Source organism: Pelophylax lessonae (genome assembly GCF_965119305.1).
Source record: "Pelophylax lessonae genome assembly, chromosome: 7".
In the NCBI taxonomy this organism is placed as follows: Eukaryota; Metazoa; Chordata; class Amphibia; order Anura; family Ranidae; genus Pelophylax; species Pelophylax lessonae.
This window is the reverse complement of record NC_138774.1, coordinates 272,620,579-272,640,311: the sequence shown is the minus strand read 5'-3', so window position 1 is coordinate 272,640,311 and position 19,733 is coordinate 272,620,579. Positions and strand designations below refer to the sequence as shown.

General features: G+C 45.0%; 1 protein-coding gene across 1 annotated transcript in view; it reads right to left on the bottom strand.

The window, feature by feature from the left end:
- The window catches only part of TBC1D13 (TBC1 domain family member 13), a 57,363-nt gene that overhangs the window by 20,340 nt on the left and 17,290 nt on the right, over positions 1 to 19,733 (bottom strand). Inside the window, exons 3-8 of the mRNA XM_082263935.1 lie at positions 18,937 to 18,977; positions 18,790 to 18,851; positions 16,489 to 16,588; positions 14,959 to 15,041; positions 6,188 to 6,347; positions 2,548 to 2,758 (exon numbers count right to left, since the gene is read on the bottom strand). Of these exons, the coding sequence (XP_082120061.1) occupies positions 2,548 to 2,758; positions 6,188 to 6,347; positions 14,959 to 15,041; positions 16,489 to 16,588; positions 18,790 to 18,851; positions 18,937 to 18,977 (657 nt within the window). The remainder of the gene's footprint in view (positions 1 to 2,547; positions 2,759 to 6,187; positions 6,348 to 14,958; positions 15,042 to 16,488; positions 16,589 to 18,789; positions 18,852 to 18,936; positions 18,978 to 19,733) is intronic.

Sequence of the window (19,733 nt, the reverse complement as noted above, 5' to 3'; positions counted from 1 at the left end):
GGCAGTCCGGTTCACGGGCCATCCGTAAGTACAGAGAGCGAGCCTGACTCACGAAAAGACTCAGTATTCACCAAGTACACCTGGAGTGCCCGCACTCTAAACAGAGTAAGCAATTCACATTCCTTAGGATGAGAGGGCTCAGGACAAAAGATAGGAATACAATGTCCCCGTGCAAGTGAACACCAGAAACTACCTTCGGAGGAAAGGATGGATCCGGACAAAGTACCACTTGGCCCCATGATCAACATATAGGGAGAACGACAGGACAATGTCGCCAGTGCCGACACCTGCACGCAGAGTGACAGCAACCAAGAAGGCCACCTTCTGTAATAAGGTATGCAGGGGATACCCTCGAATACTCGCAAACAGAGGGTCTGAAAGAACCGACTGCACCAAATCAAGGTCCCCAATGGTTGACGGAGGTCGCACCGGAAGCACCAAGTGTCGCACCCCCTGGAAGAAGTCACGCACCAGGGCACAGGTGGCCAACGGCCTTCGGAAGAAATTTGCCAAAACCGAAACCCAACCCTTGACTCAAGGCCAACTTGTGATCAACTCCCCATTGAAGGAAGCAAAGATTCGGGCCACCAAGTAAGAGTGAGGGGGAGCCCATGCAAAATACGACTGTCTCGTATGATGAACAAAAATCACCCTAGAAGTCGCTTCCCACGCTTCAAGCAGGGTGGGAATCACTGAAGCAGCCAAACCCCCGTCCTTCAGCACCTGGCATTCAACAACCAAGTTGGCAAAGTCAGCGACCACAAAGTCGAACCGGAGATGGGCCCTGGAGACAATAACTCTTCCCTGAGGGGAATTCCCCAAGGAGCGTCTACGGCCAGCCTGACCAGGCCAACGTACCAAGCTCGGCGAGGCCCGTCTGGAGCCACGAGAAAGACCGGAATTCCTTCCACCTCCATCCTACGAAAAATTATTGGCAGCAACTTGGGAGGAGGAAAGGCAGACCGCAGCTGAGACTGACCTTAGCCCATCCATGTGCACGCACACACAACCATGCCGGAGGCAGCCATGCGCAGGTGACCATGCTAAACTCCACGGCATCAGTCAAGTTGAACCTAGAGAATGTTCTTGCCCATGACAGAACCCATGGCACCACCATTGCACCCGCCAGAAGGTCCCGGGAGCGGGCCACAAACCACAGCACTATCCTGTAGATGCAATGCCAACAGGTCCACGTCTGGAGTGCCCCCAACGAAGGCACAACTGCAGAAACACCTCCGGATGAAGGGACCATTCCCCTGCGTTCAAGGCCTCTCGACTGAGGCAATCCGCCCGCCAAGGTTTCCACACCTGAAAAGGGAACAGCAGAAGAGCTGGAACAAGGCGCACTGCCCAACAAAGAATTGACACATTCAAGGTCGCAAGAACACCCTTGGTGCCCCCTTGGTGAATGACATAAGCGTAGTCGTGGCGTAGTCGATTGAACGTGCGTCGGGCAGCGCAATTCCCCAGCCCTCCATGCAGCCTGCACACTAGGCCCTCGTCTCAGGTAGGCCCAAACAGTCCCCCACGTGGGAGGGGGGTCACAACAGGACAAAGGGAACCCAAGAGTGTGAGGGTCCAAACATCCCAGAGAGAGGGCCCGCGTCCACCCAAAATCCGCCAGGGAAGGGGGGGGGGGGGGGAACATTTACTCTCCATACCGGGAACACAGGTGGGCGCCATCTCATGACAGGACCCCACGCCACCGGAGTAGGGGGGCTGTGGGCCAAATAGGAACGCTGCGACATCAGCCTGGCGAGATGTTAACTCGTGGGGCCAGTCCCCGTCCAGCGGGACCATGTCGTGGTCGACCCAGCGCGGAGCTAAGGCCTGCACGCGCTCGATGGCCAGACTGGGGTGACCACTGGATATGGGGGTCCAGTCTGTCGCCCAGCCCAGCATAATTGCTAGAAGATCTCACAGGAAAAAGATCCGGAGAAAAAAAAGACTAGCTAAAAAAAATCTACTTCTATGCCAGGACCAAAGATCCCAGCAAGGAACTAGGACCTTACTCCTGACTAGGCAGATAAAAACTGGCATTCTATTCAGAAAGGGGGAGAGGATGTACCCTCCGGGACTGCCCATAGGCGTAGCCAGAACTTTTTTCTGCCTAGTGTCCTACTCCTGTAGGGGGCAGTATTACCCTACTGATATGAATCAGAGAGAACTGCGTCCGTCAATGAACGATAGAGAAATTCCATTTAAAAAGGAAAAAAAAAAATGCCGGGACAAGAGATCCCAGCAAGGAACTAGGTCCTTACTTCTGACTAGGCAACTGAAACTGAATTCCTATAGCTGAGAGTGGGAGGGGGTATACTCCTGGGACTGCCCCATAGGCGTAGTCAAGATTTTTCCTGCCTAGTGTCCTACTCCTGTAGGGGGCAGCATAACCCAATGATCAAGAAGATAAGGAGCTGTGTCCATCAATGAAGCAAAGAGAAAACATAAAGCAGTTCCTAATAGTTTATTGATTTGGATTTGCTTACATAGGACTGAGACAGCATTAACAAGACTACACGGCAGAATGCCACCATAGCTATATCTCACCTTTCCATGAGCCATTGGGGTTAGTGGCAAATGTGTAATAGATTGGCCCGACTATCTCGTTCATGCCTTGCACATAGGCGATGCCAGGGTTCAGCTTGGCATAGATGAAAAGGATTCGTTCTACCACCTCCCAGTGGGCCTCACAGCCACTGGGCATCGGCTCCAAGTCACTCAACGAATGAGAAGCTGATGTCTTCATAGGAGAACTCACCTGTAGAGAAGAGGAGAGGAAAAAAGAAATGAGATTTCTTTTTCTGGGGAAAGGTGGGCCTAAATTATAGGCGATAACATGAAAACACTATTCTTTTAAAGCATGTTTAAACATTAGTATGTGTACAGCAATCTTGGCAGTTACTACTAGTGCAATCTGACCCTGCTTGTCACTTAGGAGATCCCCCCGCTTTGTTTACACAAGCGGGTGGATCTCCACACTCGATTCCCCGACGATCGGGGAAGAGCAGCGGTGATCACTGCCTCTCCTCTCCTGGCCCGACTCCCGCTGTGTCTGAATACAGCGGGAGCGAGCCTCCGGCGGCGCGCGCGCGCCGCCCACAAGGGGAGGAGTCCAGCAACGTAGGTCTACGTCGCTGGACGATAACGAGCCACATTGGGGCAGTAGCAGCAATGTGAGCGGTCGTAAAGTGGTTAATAAACATGGTATAGCAAATGACCTCGCACATGAAGGATGTGAATACAAGGCTCGTCGGATAATGGTTTGTTCATGATGGAGATGGTTATCAACACACCAGTCCAGGTATATGAAGACCATGGTATGACCAGAGATGGTGCTGGCAAAGTCTGTCGTTCCGGGTATGGTGCGAACGACCCGGAGCAACACGGGCTTTGTCGGCACCATCTCCTGCCATACCGCGGTCTTCAGACACCTGGACTGCCATGTTGATAACCATCTCCATCTGGTGAGCCTTATATTCAACATCCTTCGTGTGAGTGGTCATTTGCTATACCATGTTTTATTAAAATACTACACTTAGAGGCGCTTTGCTGTTTTCTTCATGCACTAGCTTCACAGAGTCGACTTTTACTCCAGAGAAGAGCTTCTGCCCTAAGTGTTTTATACTCCATTGGTTGCTTCCCCCATCCAAAGGCCATATATTATCCTTATGGACTCTTTTAAGAACTCACTGGGCTGGCCTTTTTTTAGGCATTGAATGGTTTCTATCCTGTGCACTTGCAATACAGGTTTGCCTTTTTTTAATCTACAGCTTTTATCGAAATCATACCAGCAATCCTGTCAGATCCTTGCTCAAGCACTACTTATAAGGTGACAACGCTCTGATCTGTTCCTGGGTTTCGCTCCTGTGTTGTCACCCTGACATATGGGCTCCTGGTGGAGACTACCACTTTTAGAAACACGTCTTGAGCAATGATGTGCCCCTGCTGGAGGGCATGCAAGTGGCTAAAATAGATCAGCAGCACTGAGGTGCACAAATTGGAGAAAAAAAAACACATGCCGATTGTTTGATACAAACCCCAAAATAAGCATTTATTGATTGGTTTGCGTAAAAAGGTGTAGCGTCTACAAACTATGGCATATATAGTGAAATTTTAATTTTATTTTTTTTATACTAATAATAGCGGGGATCAGCGGCTTATAAAATCAGGATTGCAATATTGTGGTAGACAATCTGACACTTTTTGTGAATCAGTGACACGAATATAGTGATCAGTGCTAAAAATATACACGGTCACTGTACTAATGACACTGGCTGGAAAGGGGTTAAATATCTGGGGGGAGGGGGGGGGGGGGTTAAAGGGTTAAATGGGTGCTTAACCATTTTTTTTGTGTACACTGTGTGTTGCTTTAACCAAGGGATGTGATGGATTTTCTTTCCCTGCTTTGCAGGGAAAGAAAATCCATCTCATCACCCCTGTCAGGATGGAGCTCAGCATCGTTTACCAATGCAGAGCTTCATCCAGCCTCTCTTTCTCTCCATTGGCTGGCACCCGCTGATCAGTTTCTGCTGTGACTAATCAGAGCAGAAACGGTGCTCCGTTGGCCCACCCGAACGTGCGGAATCATATATACCATATATATATATATATATACACATACATACACATATATATATACATACACATATATATATATATATATATATACATACATACACATTTATATATATATATATATATATATATATATATATATATATATATATATACATACACACATATATATATATATATATATATATATACATACATACATACACACACACGTGATTCTGCACAGAACGGCCATCTGTAGCAGTAAATCTGCCATAGACAGCAAGTGGTTAAACACTTCCATACTGCTGGACGTCATATCACGTCCTGGGCTTTAAGTGGGGATATCTGAATAATAGGTGCAGCTGCAGGCATCATTCAGATATAATTTTTTTTTAGCCAGCGATTCCCTACACCACAAGAACAATCATAGCGGCTGTTCAGCCGCTTGATCGTTCTTACAGGCGGCAGGAGAGGACATCCTCCCTCTGGTGCTTCTACTGGCTTGGCTGTGCGATCGGCGAGCCAGGCAAGAAAGCTGGCGGCGGAAGTACACAATAGAGACTGCCAAGAACCAGATGGTCCCTGGCAGTCTATATAACTCTCATAGGCCTGGGTGCGACGTTATGACATCATGCCCGGCCTGGCAGTTGTCAATAATGCCGTGATCTCGACTGGATAGCTGAGATAGTTTTTTGTTTTTTTTTATTTCAGGCTTTCCAGTCTGTAGGAGAGATCTGAGGTCTTATTGACCCCAGATCTCTCTATAAAGAGGACCTGTCATCCACTATTCCTATTACAAGGGATGTTTACAGTCCTTGTAATAGGAATAAAAGTGATAAAAAGAAAAAAAAAAAAAACTTAAGGGAAAGTGTAAAAAAAAAAAAACTTTAAAGTGCCCCTGTCCCTGCATGCAGAAGTGAACACATGCATACATCACGGCCACATATCTAAACAGCGTTCAATCCATACAAGTGAGATATCGCCGCGAACGTTAGAGCGAGAGCAATAATTCTAGCACAAGACCTCCTCTGTAACTCTAAACTGGTAGCCTGTAAAAATTTTTAGCGTTGCCTATGGAGATTTTTAAGTACCGAAGTTTGGCGTAATTCTACGAGTGTGCGCGATTTTAAAGCGTGACATGTTAGGTTACGGTATCTATTTACTTGACGTAACATCATTTTTCACCTTTTACAAAAAATTTGGGCTATTTTTAGTGTTTTGTTTTTTTCTAATTTCCCATAAAGAAAAAGGAATTTGAAAAATTTCTGCACAAATACCGTGTGACATCAAAAGTTGCCATTTTATTCCCTAGGGTCTCTGCTAAAAAATATATATAATGTTTAGCAGTTCTGAGTATTTCTCTAGCAAAGAAATGAGGATTTTTACATGTAGGAGTGGAGTGCCAGAAATGGCCGGTATGGAAGTGGTTAATGCAGGAATGAAAATCACATTTTCTGATTCACAGATGACCCAAATGTGAACTTACTGACAATGCAGTATAGATTCTCTTTACAGTGTGCAAACTGTCACGTATGGATTATTAAAACAAAACATTTTAAAATACGAGTTTAACAACCCTGCATGTAAAAAAACAAAAAATGCAGATTTACCGGTCTGTGCCTATTCTTACATTAGTAAGGCCACTCCTGTTCCTTGCCACGGTCTGAGACTTGAGCGTCGTCTGTTCCACGCGTTTTCTCAGGGTCTCGTATTCATTCTCTGGATCCATGATTAACTGGCAGGGGTATTCCGTGCGGTTGAGGAAAAATGAGAAGTCTGGACACAATCTCCTGTATGATTACAAGAACATAGGCATGTTTAGATGGGCTCTATACATCTAAATATCAGCAAAACAGTTGCTATGGGACAAAATATCAGGCTGGGCACAAGAAATACAATTCTGTCTCCTTTCCATATGAGGGCAAAATGACAATTTCTGTATAAAGCAGGGGTGGGGAACCTTTTTTCTGCCAAGGGCCATTTGGGTAAAAATAAAATCATTTGGGGGCCGTACAAAATGATCAACTTAAATGCGCCTGTTATATTTGGTCAAACATTTAATTAACTCACCCCTAATGTGATGGCTACAACTGCTTCTCTTTGGTGAGGTGTGTGATGTTAGCTGGTATTGATGATCTTGCTACTAGCAAATGGTTTTCCAGGTTTTCCGTCGGTTAGTCTGGAGCGCAGTCGACTCTTTGTGGTGGTAAGTTTTGAAAAGAACTGCTGGCGGGTACTGCTGGTGGGTACAGCTGGCTGGTACTGCTGGTGGGTACAGCTGGCTGGTACTGCTGGTGGGTACAGCTGGCTGGTACTGCTGGTGGGTACAGCTGGCTGGTACTGCTGGTGGGTACAGCTGGCTCTGGCTGGTACTGCTGGTGGGTATAGCTGGCTGGTACTGCCGGTGGGTACAGCTGGCTGGTACTGCCTGTGGGTACAGCTGGCTGGTACTGCCTGTGGGTACAGCTGGCTGGTACTGCCGGTGGGTACAGCTGGCTGATACTGCTGGTGGGTACAGCTGGCTGATACTGCTGGTGGGTACAGCTGGCTGATACTGCTGGTGGGTACAGCTGGCTGATACTGCTGGTGGGTACAGCTGGCTGGTACTGCTGTGAGTACTGCTGGCTCTGGCTGGTACTGCTGTGTGTGCTGCTGGTGGGAAATGCTGACTAGCAGCGGCGCCGCGCTGGAGGAAGAGGCGATGTTTCCTGTATTGGTCACAGGCGGAGTGCATTTGATATCACTCCGCCTGTGACTCACTCAGACTGTCAGAACGGAGTCGAAACTATACAGGAAGCATTGGCTCCATTCTGACAGATCAGCTGAGAGACACTCAGCTGCACGGGGGGCCGGACCAAATGACTTCGAAGGCCGCATACGGCCCCCCGGCCATAGGTTCCCCACCCCTGGTATAAAGGGACCCTCCCAACCCAGTGATACTTGCCTTGTCAGCGTTCTTCAGCTGCTTCCCCATTGCATTAGTCAGCAAAAGTAACAGGTGACCTCCTCTCATGTGAATGTGCTTCGGCCTAGCAGACAATTGCTAGGCCTGAGTACGGTCACATGACAAAGAGTAATGCCTTCTAGTAAAAGTATAGAATTTTGTTATTGGACTTTTGAGGTGCAAACACACAAATAAATGATGGAGAAAAAATCATTTTGATAAAAGCATTTTTACAAATTTTTATTCATCAAAAATAACAGACAATATTTTTAAAAACCATATACAAAGGAGAAAATAATAACTATATAGTGCCTGCTCAACATGTTTCGCCATCTATTGATAGCTTCTTCAGGAGACTATCGATAGATGGCGAAACATGTTGAGCAGGCACTATATAGTTATTATTTTCTCTTTTTAAACGGTTTTTAAGAATATTGTCTGTGTTTGCACCTCAAAAGTCCCATAACAAAATTCTATACTTTTACTAAAATCAGGGATGTGGTGCTTATAAAACCAATCTCCAGCAAACCTTTCTAAAATGATGCCTTCTAGTGTTTGACACCAGACAACACAGTGGACTTTGGTGGTGGCTACAACCTAGTATAAAGCCCCTTTCACACGGGCAATCCGATCCGCCTGTGAGTTTTTCAGGCGGACCTGATCGGAAGCTCCATGCTTCCCTATGGGGAGGCGAATGTCAGTGGAGACATCTCCACTGACACCCGCTGCTATCCGATTCCGATCCTGTCCGTAAACCCTATTTTCCATCCGTCTGGAGCATCGGATCGGATGGGATCGGATGAGAACGGACAGGTGGTCTGTTCTCATCCGCTCTCCCCATAGAGCAGAGTGGAGATCTGACAGCTCCGTCTCTGCACACAGAGCTGAGACGGAGCTGTCATCCGCCTGCTCAGCGGGGATCGGCAGATCAATCCCCTGCTAATCAGAATGAACTCCGTCGCCGTGTGAAAGGGGCCTAAAGCAGCAGAGGGTGCTGGCAATGCAAACTTGTGGGTCAGGATGTTTCTTTACATACAATGTAACTTTGCCCTGAATTTGAATGAATTTGCTTCTATTACTGGGTTCTCATCACAATAATAAATGATTAACAGGATTGTGAAAAAACACTGGCCCATACCAGTGTTTGGTAGAGTATTGGTTAAGAGATAAACCTGCATTTATAGATTTATAGGGAAGTTTCCCTCGTTAAAAGATTATGAGGTCACTAACGTGAGAAAGGTAATTTTACATGGGTAAAAATCCTAATAAATAATTAGATAGTTGTAATAGAGAAAAAAGAATCTGTTAAGTGGAGAACTACATGGAAGTACATAAGATTAATACCTCTGTCTGTTGTCAGACTATGCATGTGGTTTACTTCCTGCAGTGTGGTACAATATGTGGGATGCAGTATACAGGCACTGCAAACATATGCCCAACATTACTAACATACAAGTTTCCATTGCACTTAAGATGTAAAAACAGAGACCCTGGTAGCTTAAGGCGTGTAGGTGCTAAAATGTTGAAGCAGTGACTCAGACATAGACTCACACAGCCTAAACCACGTCCAAACAATTGAGAGGAGTTTCCGTTTAATGAACTGGAGCCAGATGAAGCGATAGAAGAACAATGTCCTGGTTAAGGTGAAAGGCAGAAACTACTTTAGGCAAGAAGTAAATCTTGGGCCTTACCCATCAAGCCCACGATTCCCCTGACAAATTTTACACCACTTGGGCCACTTGGCTGCATTTCTCCTTCTCTTCCGAATATAGCAAACTACTAGGCGCGGCAGGCTAACCGGTAGCACTCTCCCTCTTTCAGTCGCAGATGTGACGGGTTCTTCCGTTCTTATACCTTCCCCCCGTCTCCTTTTTTTTTTTTTTCTCTTCGCTTTTTCCTCTCCTCCTTGACCACCCCTCCTGTTCCTGTTTCGTAGTCACTTTCCGATCCCTTTTGTTCTACCCTCCGATTTCTCCCCCATCCCCTGAAATATTGTGGACGACCTAGTAGTCCACATGCACCTACCATTTCCCCGTCCCCTCCCACATTTCCCACTGCTTGCTCCCCTTGCGCCCTCTATCTCCAAACATGGTCCTCTCGCAGCCCCCTCGGGAGCACGTTCGGGGGTCGCGGACACAGTGTGCTCCCCTTAGGCGTGTCTGCCCCCCCTCGTTCGTATACCAGGGGGCCTTCTAAGTTTCCATCGCATGGACCGCATCTACCTCTAATGCGGCCAAGGGATCCCACAGTGCCTTCTGCCTTTAGGGCACGCATTCCCTCCTCAGTCCGATTCCTTCTTGTTACTCAAACGCCCTCTCTATGGCTCATACTGCCTTAACTTCCTGGACTAGCTCACGTGCCTTTTCTCCTTTGTACGCTTCAATAGGTTCTTTGTTATTAACTGTGTGCCGCTCGTCACGTGTTATAACTACTGAGGTTTGTTTAAACTGTATTTCGGTTTTCTCTACTTTTTGTATATGCATTCAACGTAACCCTACCTGTATGCCTATAAAAATTTTCAATAAAATGTTTAAAAAAAAAAAAAATCTTGGGCCTTAACACCACCTTTTCCCTACGCAAGTCCAAAAAGGGTTCTTTGCAATATCAGGCTGCCAGTTCAGACACTTGCCCCATAAAAATGATGGCTACAGGGAAAGCCAAGTTGTGGGTGAGAGAAGAGGGAGGAACATGTCTAATGGGTTCAGACAGGGATTTCTGAAACGCAAAGGGAACCACATTCAGATACCACAGAGTCACCAGGGAGCTTCTGGGTAAAGCCACGAGAACCCCTATACAAAGAACCCCTATAAGAGGCCAGTGGTCTCTGAAACAGAATGCAAAGGGCAGAAACCCAACTGATTGGAATGAGATATGGGATGCAAAAAAATCATCCTTACAGAATACAGTTGCATTAGAAACAAATTATAAAGTACTCACACAATGGTATTTGGCCCCTGCCAGGATTGCAAAATTTACCCCCAGTTACCCTGCATTTAGCCTCCGAGGTTGTACTGCCCTTGGGTCACATTCACATATTTGGTGGGATTGCCCAGTAGGTAAAACATTTTGGAAGGATATATTCCATATGCTTTCTACATTATAAAGGAAAAGGAATTGGCAGCACTCCGGGTTGAGTCAAAATCCAGATTTATTGACTGGACATCCAAATATGACAATCGTGACAAGGTAGACGCGTTTCACACACTGACTGTGTGCTTAATCAGTACCATCATTGGTAATGATTAAGCACACAGTCAGTGTGTGAAACGCATCTACCTTGTTACGATTGTCATATTTGGACGTCCAGTCAATAAATCTGGATTTTGACTCAACCTGGAGTGCTGCCAATTCCTTTTCCTTTACCAAGTTTTCACGGAGGCGAGCCGGGGCATGCACCGGTGTGAGTCATCAGGCAATTACACCACCTTGAGCAGTGAGTTCTTGTCTCTTCAATTGCTTTCTACATTGTTTGAAGAGACCATTCCTCCTGACCCCTCCATAGCACTTCTAAATTTAGGACCGGCTAACCTCAGCCGATCCCACTTTAAACTCCTTCTGCAAGTCACTATGGCTGTGAAACAGACCATCGCCAAAGCCTGGAAGTCCCCAAAGCTGATAACGGCTGAAGCCAAACATAGAGATAACCAAGCTATAATCCATGCCAAAATAGAAGCCATCAATGGTGACAACATTTGCAACTTTGAGAAAATTTGGGCCCTTGGGCCTCCAACTTTGATGAATCCTTACTGATGCCTTGATGACATATTTTTACATTCAAGCTTCTTGTATGTATATTAAACGCTTGAGATCGCACATTACCCGGGGATTATCCTTAACTTTATCCCTATCTTTTTCTTTTCTCTTATTCCTATTCTCCCTACTTTTCTTGCTCCTCTTTTTCTCATTTTTTAACTCTCACAATGCGGTTTAGGTAGCAACATTTCTACTTATGCTTTCTATACTTGTAACATTATATTGTTGTGCTTTAATAAGCTTCACATCTTAGTCGGTTAGGATATACCAGATTTTGATCCTTGCTAGATATTTTCAAGGACGAATTTTCTTATTTGCTATACCTATTTTTGAACTACACGGTATTCATTATATTACATTGTAGCTGTAATTATCTTTATACCCGTACTTTATGATGTTACTTTCTTATTGTTGCATCTAAACCTCCTTGTATAACATGTTAAAACTCAATAAAACAAATTTGACAAAGGAAAGGGCAGAAACCTGGTCCTTGATAGTGCGGACAGCCAGGCCCCTGGAGCAGACCCTGGGACGAAAGCCTCTAAACTTAGTCCAAGTAAAGGAAGCCTTCCACGTCCAATGAAAGATCAAATTGGCAGCATAGGAATCACAAACTATGAGATGCCCCTGTCCTTAAGAACTTGGGCACCAACAACCATGCAATTAATGCCAAGTTACGACAGTTTGGTAAGGTCCATGCGGTCTCCCCCTTTACCTTGTCAGCTTACCATATCCACCTGGGCCAATCAAGAAAGCGTGTTGCAGCTAACTATAAAGATAAGTTCACCTTTTTAGAAAAAATAATGCACATTTTTTTTTTAACCACTTAAGCCCCGGAGGATTTTCCTGCTCAAAGACCAGGGCCTATTTTGCGATTCGGCACTGCGTGAATTTAACGGACAATTGCGCGGTCGTGCAACGCTGTACCCAAATGAAATTGACGTCCTTTTTTTCTCACAAACAGAGCTTTCTTTTAGTGGTATTTGATCAATTGAGCGATTTTTATTTTTTGCGCAATAAACAAAAAAGAGCGTCAATTTTTAAAAAATAACAATATTTTTCACATTTTTTTACATGAAATTCCCCCCAAAAAATGTTAAAATCAAAATTTTTTAAAATTTTAGGCCAATTTGTTTTCTGCTACATATTTCTGGTAAAAAAAAAATCGCAATAAGCGTATTTTGATTGGTTTGCGCAAAAGTTATTGCGTTTACTAACTAAGGGAAAGATTTATGTCATTTTTTTTACTAGTAATGGCGGCGATCTGCGTTTTTTTTTGCGGGACTGCGACATTGCGGCAGACAGATCGGACCCCTGATTAACATTTTTGACACTTTTGGGGGTACCAGTGACATTACTACAGTAATCAGTGCTATACATATGCACTGTTACTGTAAAAATGGCACTGGCAGGGAAGGGGTTAACTTTATTAGTGATCAAGGAGTTAAGTGTGTCCCTAGGGGCGTGATTCTAACTGCAAAGGGGCGTGGCTTGTGATGTAACAACAGAGACATACGATCCTACATAGCAGGATCGTATAGTCTCTGCAGTTACATCAGGGAGAATGACAGGCGGCTTTGTTTACATCAGCCGCCTGCCTTTCTCCCTCTCCAGCAGGAGATCACGAGTGGCCGGCGGACATCGGAGCCGCCGGTCACTCGTGCGGGAACGTGTGGGGGCGGGAGCGCGCCTCCAGCGGCGCGCGTTCGCCCCCTAGAGGCTCCTGGGCGAGCGACGTAGCCCTACGTCGGTTTGCCCAGGAGAGCCAGACTGCCGCAGTAAATAGTCGTGAGGCAGTCGGCAAGTGGTTAAAGTAAAAAAATTTACATTTATTATTTTTTGGTGCAGGAGCCTGTAAAGCATTGCACCAGTGATCAGCAGATTGCTGATGCCATCGGGTCTCCTGAAGACCTGTCAGTGTATAGGCTTGCTTGTACCTCGTATGAGGAAGCGGATACATGCTGACAGAAAGACCGAATGAACTACACGGCTCACAGCACCATGGTAGTTCATTGAAAACTACAAGCCGACGCCGCAAAGGCTGCAGGACCTTGTCGTTATCCATTCACAGAGTGCTGAGAATTAGTGACTCCGCAGGGTGTGCAGAGCCCCGCATGGCCACGTTTTATTTTTTATTTTCACAGCTAGTAGTTGGAGAAGAACCCCCTCTAGCTGGCACAGTGGGGATCGGGGAGCTGCGGGGGCCGGTACTTTAATAACATGTTACACCCATATTTGGGGTGTAACATATTATGAAAAGGTGAACTTATTCTTTAACCAGAACCGAGTCTGGAAAGCACTCAATGCAGAACTCTATTGGCTGAAATGCGTAGGGCGGAGCTAAGAAGTGTGACATGGAACACAAACTTACATACGGTGGTATTGCTAAAATTTATATTTTCCTCCCGGATTTTAAAATAAACATTTTTGATGTAAACTATTGGAGTCTCTATCATTCTCCTCTTCATCACAAATGTGCTGAAATGATTGCATGATCAATCTGGGTTGAAAAGCTAATAAGACAATATTACAAGACAGAATAGTGAAAGGGTCTCCTTCTTAGGCCTCATGTACACTGCTAATTGTAAACGTCCGTTTTGGAGCAGTTGGGCGTTTTTTTCAGAAGCCCCTGAACCCTCCTCTATGTTATCTTATCTGCCCATGTACACTGAGTCATTTACAGTCATTTACAGGCAGTTGAGTTCAGTGTCGTTTTTTGGAAAGCAATTATTTGCCTTCAGGATGTTCAGAACGTGTGTTTACCGGCGTTTCAAACGCAAAACGCGACCTAACGCGATCACCCGCGTTTAGCGCTTGTGTTTTTCCATTTTAAAGGGGAATGATTTTTGACCTCTAAAACGGATCTGAGCACAAACGTTCGCTAAACGCGGCTGCAAACGAGACACAACGGACGTTTTAAACGTCCTTTAAATTCCAGCGTTCAAAGGACTTTTTACAACGTCCCGTGTACATGTAGCAGCTAACTACCCAAGGGTGCGTGGGTTGTGATCACAGTTGTGTACAGTACTGACCTCTTTTACCTAGGATTCAAGTAAACTGCTTTAAAGAGTTAAAGAGGTTGTAAACCAATAGATTTTTTTTTTTTTCGCAACCTGAAAGAGAAAGACATAATGAGCTAGTATGCACCGCATACTAGCTCATTATGAAATACTTACCTTAGAACGAGCCCCCGCCGTGCCGCCCGCTTACCTGTATGACGGGCGACATGTCCAGTCGCCCGACTTCCGGGATCGCGGCATCCGGCCATCTGATTGGCCGGAGCCGCGGCGACGTCACTCCCGCGCGCGGGAGCCGCCGGTCACGGCATGGGGCTCTGAAGGAACAGCACCAGCGGCTGTTCCTTTAGAGCGCTTGCGCCAGTGACGTCACTGGCTGCATGTAAGGCAAATATCTCCTAAACGGTGCAGGTTTAGGAGATATTTACAGTACCTATAGGTAAGCCTTATCATAGGATCACCTATAGGGAAAAGTTTCAGAGGAGGGTTTACTTTCTTTTTAAACTCACTACTGCCTGTTGATTTAAAGGCACAGTTCCTTTTTCAATTAGAAGTGACTGACATTTTACAGCAACACACACATACAAAATCCACTATATCTTCTACAGCAATACAGAGAGAAGAGAATGTAATATCCCTGGCTCCCTAAAAAATGAAAATAAGTGGAACAAACAGCAGCCTGTTTACCTGACATCCTTGTCTATCTGTAGGAGCACCTCGTTATCTTTGAAATATGTGTTCCACCGACTATCTGGGTTAGGATTGAGAGGCTGGAAAAAGAAAAAATGCAAATAAGGCACTTTAAAGGGTAACTCCACTTTCGTTGGGGGAAAAAAAATGGCAAATAAAAATAAAAATGGCAAATAAAGAAAAAATAATATAGTGTATACAATTGCGACACAAATCATATTGTTATTGAATGTTTCTTAAAAATGACCTTTCCTTTTCAATCGGCAGCTGTTGTAATGTGTAACCACATATAGGCGCTGGATGATCCCAAAAGGGTGATGGTGACGGCAGCACACAAAGTCAAGGATAGTGCAACACCCTTTGTTGATGTGTAGAAAATGTTTATTAACCACTTGCCGACCGCCGCCCGACTATATACGGCGGCGGTCAGCCCCTCCCAGGCAAAGTGATGTACCGGTACGTCACTAGCCTGTGAGCCAATAGGGGGCGAGCGCGCTCCCGCCCCCGCTCATTCCCTAAGCAGCCCGCGCGTGTGACCGGCGGACCCGATGTCCACCGGTCACTCGCGATCGTCGGATACAGCGGGAGAAAGGCAGGCTGCTAATGTAAACAAAGCCACCTGTCACTCTCCCCGGGGTAACAGCACAGATCATACGATCCTGCTATGTAGGACTGTTGATCTCTGCTGTTACACACACAGCCACATCCAATCGCAGTTAGAAGAACGCTCCTAGGGACACACTTAACCCCTCCCTCTCCAATAAAGTTAACCCCTTCCCTCCCAGTGTCATTTTTACAGTAACAGTGCATATGTATAGCACTGATTACTGTAATAATGTCACTGATCCCCCCAAAAGTGTCAAAAATGTCAGTCAGGGGTCCGATCTGTCCGCCGCAATGTCGCAGTCCCGCAAAAAAATCGCAGATCGCTGCCATTACTCGTAAAAAAAAAAAAAAACACAAAAATGACAAAAATCTTTCCCTTAGTAAACGCAATAACTTTTGCGCAAACCAATCAAAATACACTTTTTGCGATTTTTTTTTACCAAACATATGTAGCATAAAACAAATTGGCCGAAAATGTTAAAAAATTTTGATTTTTACTTTTTTTTTGGGGAATTTCATATTAAAAAATGTGAAAAATATTATTTTTGCAAAATTGTCGCTCTTTTTTTGTTTATAGCGCATGATCAAAAAAAAAAATCGCACAGGTGATCAAATACCACCAAAAGAAATCTCTGTTTGTGGGGAAAAAAGGACGTCAAATTCGTTTGGGTACAGCGTCGCACGACCGCGCAATTGTCCGTTAAAGTCACACAGTGCCGAATCCCAAAATAGACCGTGGTAAGGAAGGGGGTAAAATCTTCCGGGGCTTAAGTGGTTAAGGGGGCGTGACAGGGGGGCGTGTCCTGTGTCTATATACTTTTGTTAATAGGTGTCCCTCATTCCCATCTCAAAAAATTGAGAGGTATGCATTATGCATGAAGCCAGTCACCACACACAAGTTTACATCCAACCTAAACTTACATGGTCTTCCAATGTGACATCTTCCCTGGACAAGCCATGGTTGGCCTTGGCAATGCCTGGTTGGATGATCATCTCCTTGAGGAAGTTGGCATAGGTTTCCCTGCAAAAAAACCCCCAAAAAGTCAGAATTAGGCAGCATAAAAAGAATGAAGGTATCCATAGCCTCATAGGCACACAAAACACCAATGATGTAGCCTCTGGTGTGTATGGCCAGCATCAGAAATAGGTTGAAGGACTTGTGGACTTTTCAGGGAAGTATGGTTTTCGTTTGAGATGAGTTTATCATGTTCGTTATGTTTCTTTCTCATTGGCTTGTACACAAGGATAAGTTGAAAGGCATCAGTGCAGAACTTGCCATGTTTTTAACTACTTGCCGACCGCAGATATACTGCGGCATGCTGGTTCGGCTGCGCGCCGCCATTAGCCAGCGGGGAAGCTGACTCACGGGGGGGCGGTGGCCGCGATTGCCTCCAGGCACCCGCCATCACTCCCTGTGGAGAGAGAACGGCGGTCTGCTGTTGTAAACACAGCTGACCGTTGTTCTCTCAGGAATCAATACAGAGCGCCTGTGAGCCTCCTATTTAGGAATACAGGTCTGTGTTGATTCCACAAGCCCATCCCCCTCACAGTTCGAAAACACCCCCTAGACATACACTTAACTGTTTGATCGCCCCTGAGTTAACCCCTTCCCTGCCAGTGTCATTATTACAGTAACAATGCATATTTTTAGCACTGATTACTGTAGTAATGTCACTGGTCCCCCCAAAAGTGTCAAAAACGTCAGTTAGGGGTCCGATCTGTCCACTGCAATGTCGAAGTCCCGATAAAAAAAATCACAGATCGCCGCCATTACTACTAAAAAATAAATAAAAATGACATAAATCTTTCCCCTAGATTGTAGACACGATAACTTTTGCGCAAACCAATCAATATACACTTGTCGGGATTTTTTTTTACCAAAAATATATAGCAGAATACAAATTGGACTAAAATGACGAAAACATTTGATTTTTACATTTTTTTTTAATGGGAATGTTATATAGCAGAAAGTGAAAAATATATGTATTTTTTTCAGAATTGTCGCTATTTTTTTGTTTATAGCGCAAAAAAAAAAAAAAAAAAAAAAAGCACAGATATGGGTGCCAAATTTCAAACATGCTCATCCAGGATAGCAGAAACAGATCGAAAAAAAAAAAGGTGGAAGTGGCGTTTCTATCTTCTGTTTTACAACCGATAGCCTTCAGCCTCAAAGTCACCTCCATGACCCCTCTGGCCCTGTAGCAGCCAACACAGCCAGTATGGTAGCCAGTGCCACCCGCCAGCCCACCACAGGCAAGTCACTCAGCTTTTCTGCAAAAAAAAAAATCTCTTTGCCACTGAATCAGCCTAGGAGTACACTCACAAACATCTAATCATCATCACAAAGCAATTGCAGCGCTGATATTTTGTATCAATCAAAGCATGCAAGGAATTGCTAATATTTATTCACTGGTGACCCCAAAGTCGGAAATGACGAAACGCGTCAGGGCGTGAACCTCGCGGCGACCGGAAATTCTCGGGTGACACATTCGGAGGTACTGGAGGCTAGGAACATCAGCGTGGAGAGGGTGAGCCGGCCAACATCGCCTGCCGATGCATCCCGGTGACTTCCTTATATGATATAATAGAAGGCTTACTACTTGATTGCGTTTGTGAGTGCATTTTGATTGGGGATTATTTAATAAAGTGTGGAGAGATTTTTTACAATATCACACTAGTGCGGTCCTTTCTTTTATGTTTTCCTTAACCGGTTGGTGAGTGACTCGTGAGCAAAGGGGACGTTGTTTTCTGTGGAGAGAGGTGTGTTTCTAACAGCTGCAGCCGATCCAGTAAAGACCACAGTGTTTACGCTTGTTTGCCTTCTCTATGAGAATAGGAAGGCCAGTTGGTCTGGTGAGTTGCCACCTTTTACCTGTATCACAACGGTGGAGGATTGAATGTTGGGTGACCCCATAAATATTCACTTATTCACTTTGATCTTTGAAGTAGCTGCGATATTTCTCGGAACGAGACATACATATTTATTTATTTATTTATTTTGATTTGTGCGCAGAGGATATAGTATAATAGTACCGCCTGGTTTTATTCATATTATATATTTATTGATCTAATCATCATCATCTGCAGTTTTGCCAGATAACAATGCACTCAGAGGTTTTCAGAGATTATATTGACTCCAATAATAACCTGGCAACCAGACCAAAATTTCAGTACTGCCGGGTCAATCCCGGCAAGTCCCCAGGTATGCCAATGTTCCCTTACCTTTGTTTCTTCAGCACAGAATCCCATAATAGCCGGTCTGTCGGGAGATAGTTGAGCAGGATCTGTAGTGAGAAGAGATGTAGAATATTTTCAGTACTGTTGTAGGTCATGGACTGTGCTAATCATAGTTTACAAAAAAGTACAAACCTTCCAACAGAGACACCGGATGCCTGCTTCGAAGGGGATTCCTGCCGAAGAATAAGGGGCAATTATTTCCCAAAAGCAAAACAAGCCAAGAATGAAGCACAATCCCATGCTGGAAAATGCTGCAACCTTATTCCCAAAGAGAATAGAGCATGGCTATACACATAACAATTGTCTAGTAATTCCAATATCAAACCAGTTGTTGATCGCAAAAACAACCAAACAGATCATTGGGTTTTTGGTCAAAGAAACTTGGGAACCCTATCCTGTCAAAAACATTTTCCCCCTTCCCCTAGCAATTCTGTTATTTCATGTGTACAATGTAGATCACATGCACTGTGCAGTGTATACTTTCTGCTCATTCCCGTGAATCGGTAAGATGCCAGAAGCAATGTAACGCCTGTGCGCACACCAGATTGAACGACCAGTATTAAATCATCAGCAGTTTTTAGCTTAAAGGGATTGTAAAGGTTCAGATTTTTTTAAAATAAAAATAACAAACATGTTATACTTGCCTGCTCTGTGCGAGGGTTTTCCACAGAGCAGCCCTGATCCTCCATCCATCACCAATGGGTTCATTGGTGCACTTCTTTTCCTTTTTTTTTTTTAAGATGGTTTTGGAGGCTGATATGGTTATTGGCTATGTTTCAGTCCTAGGATTTCCATTTTTGTACATTACTGGTCTCTATTCCTTTTGGGGGCACCGGTAGCCTGTCTGTGGCTTGACTTTCCTCCCCTTCCCAACCCCTGGGGGGGGGGGGGATTCATACATCAGGAGGGGGTCTCCCTATTATGGTGAA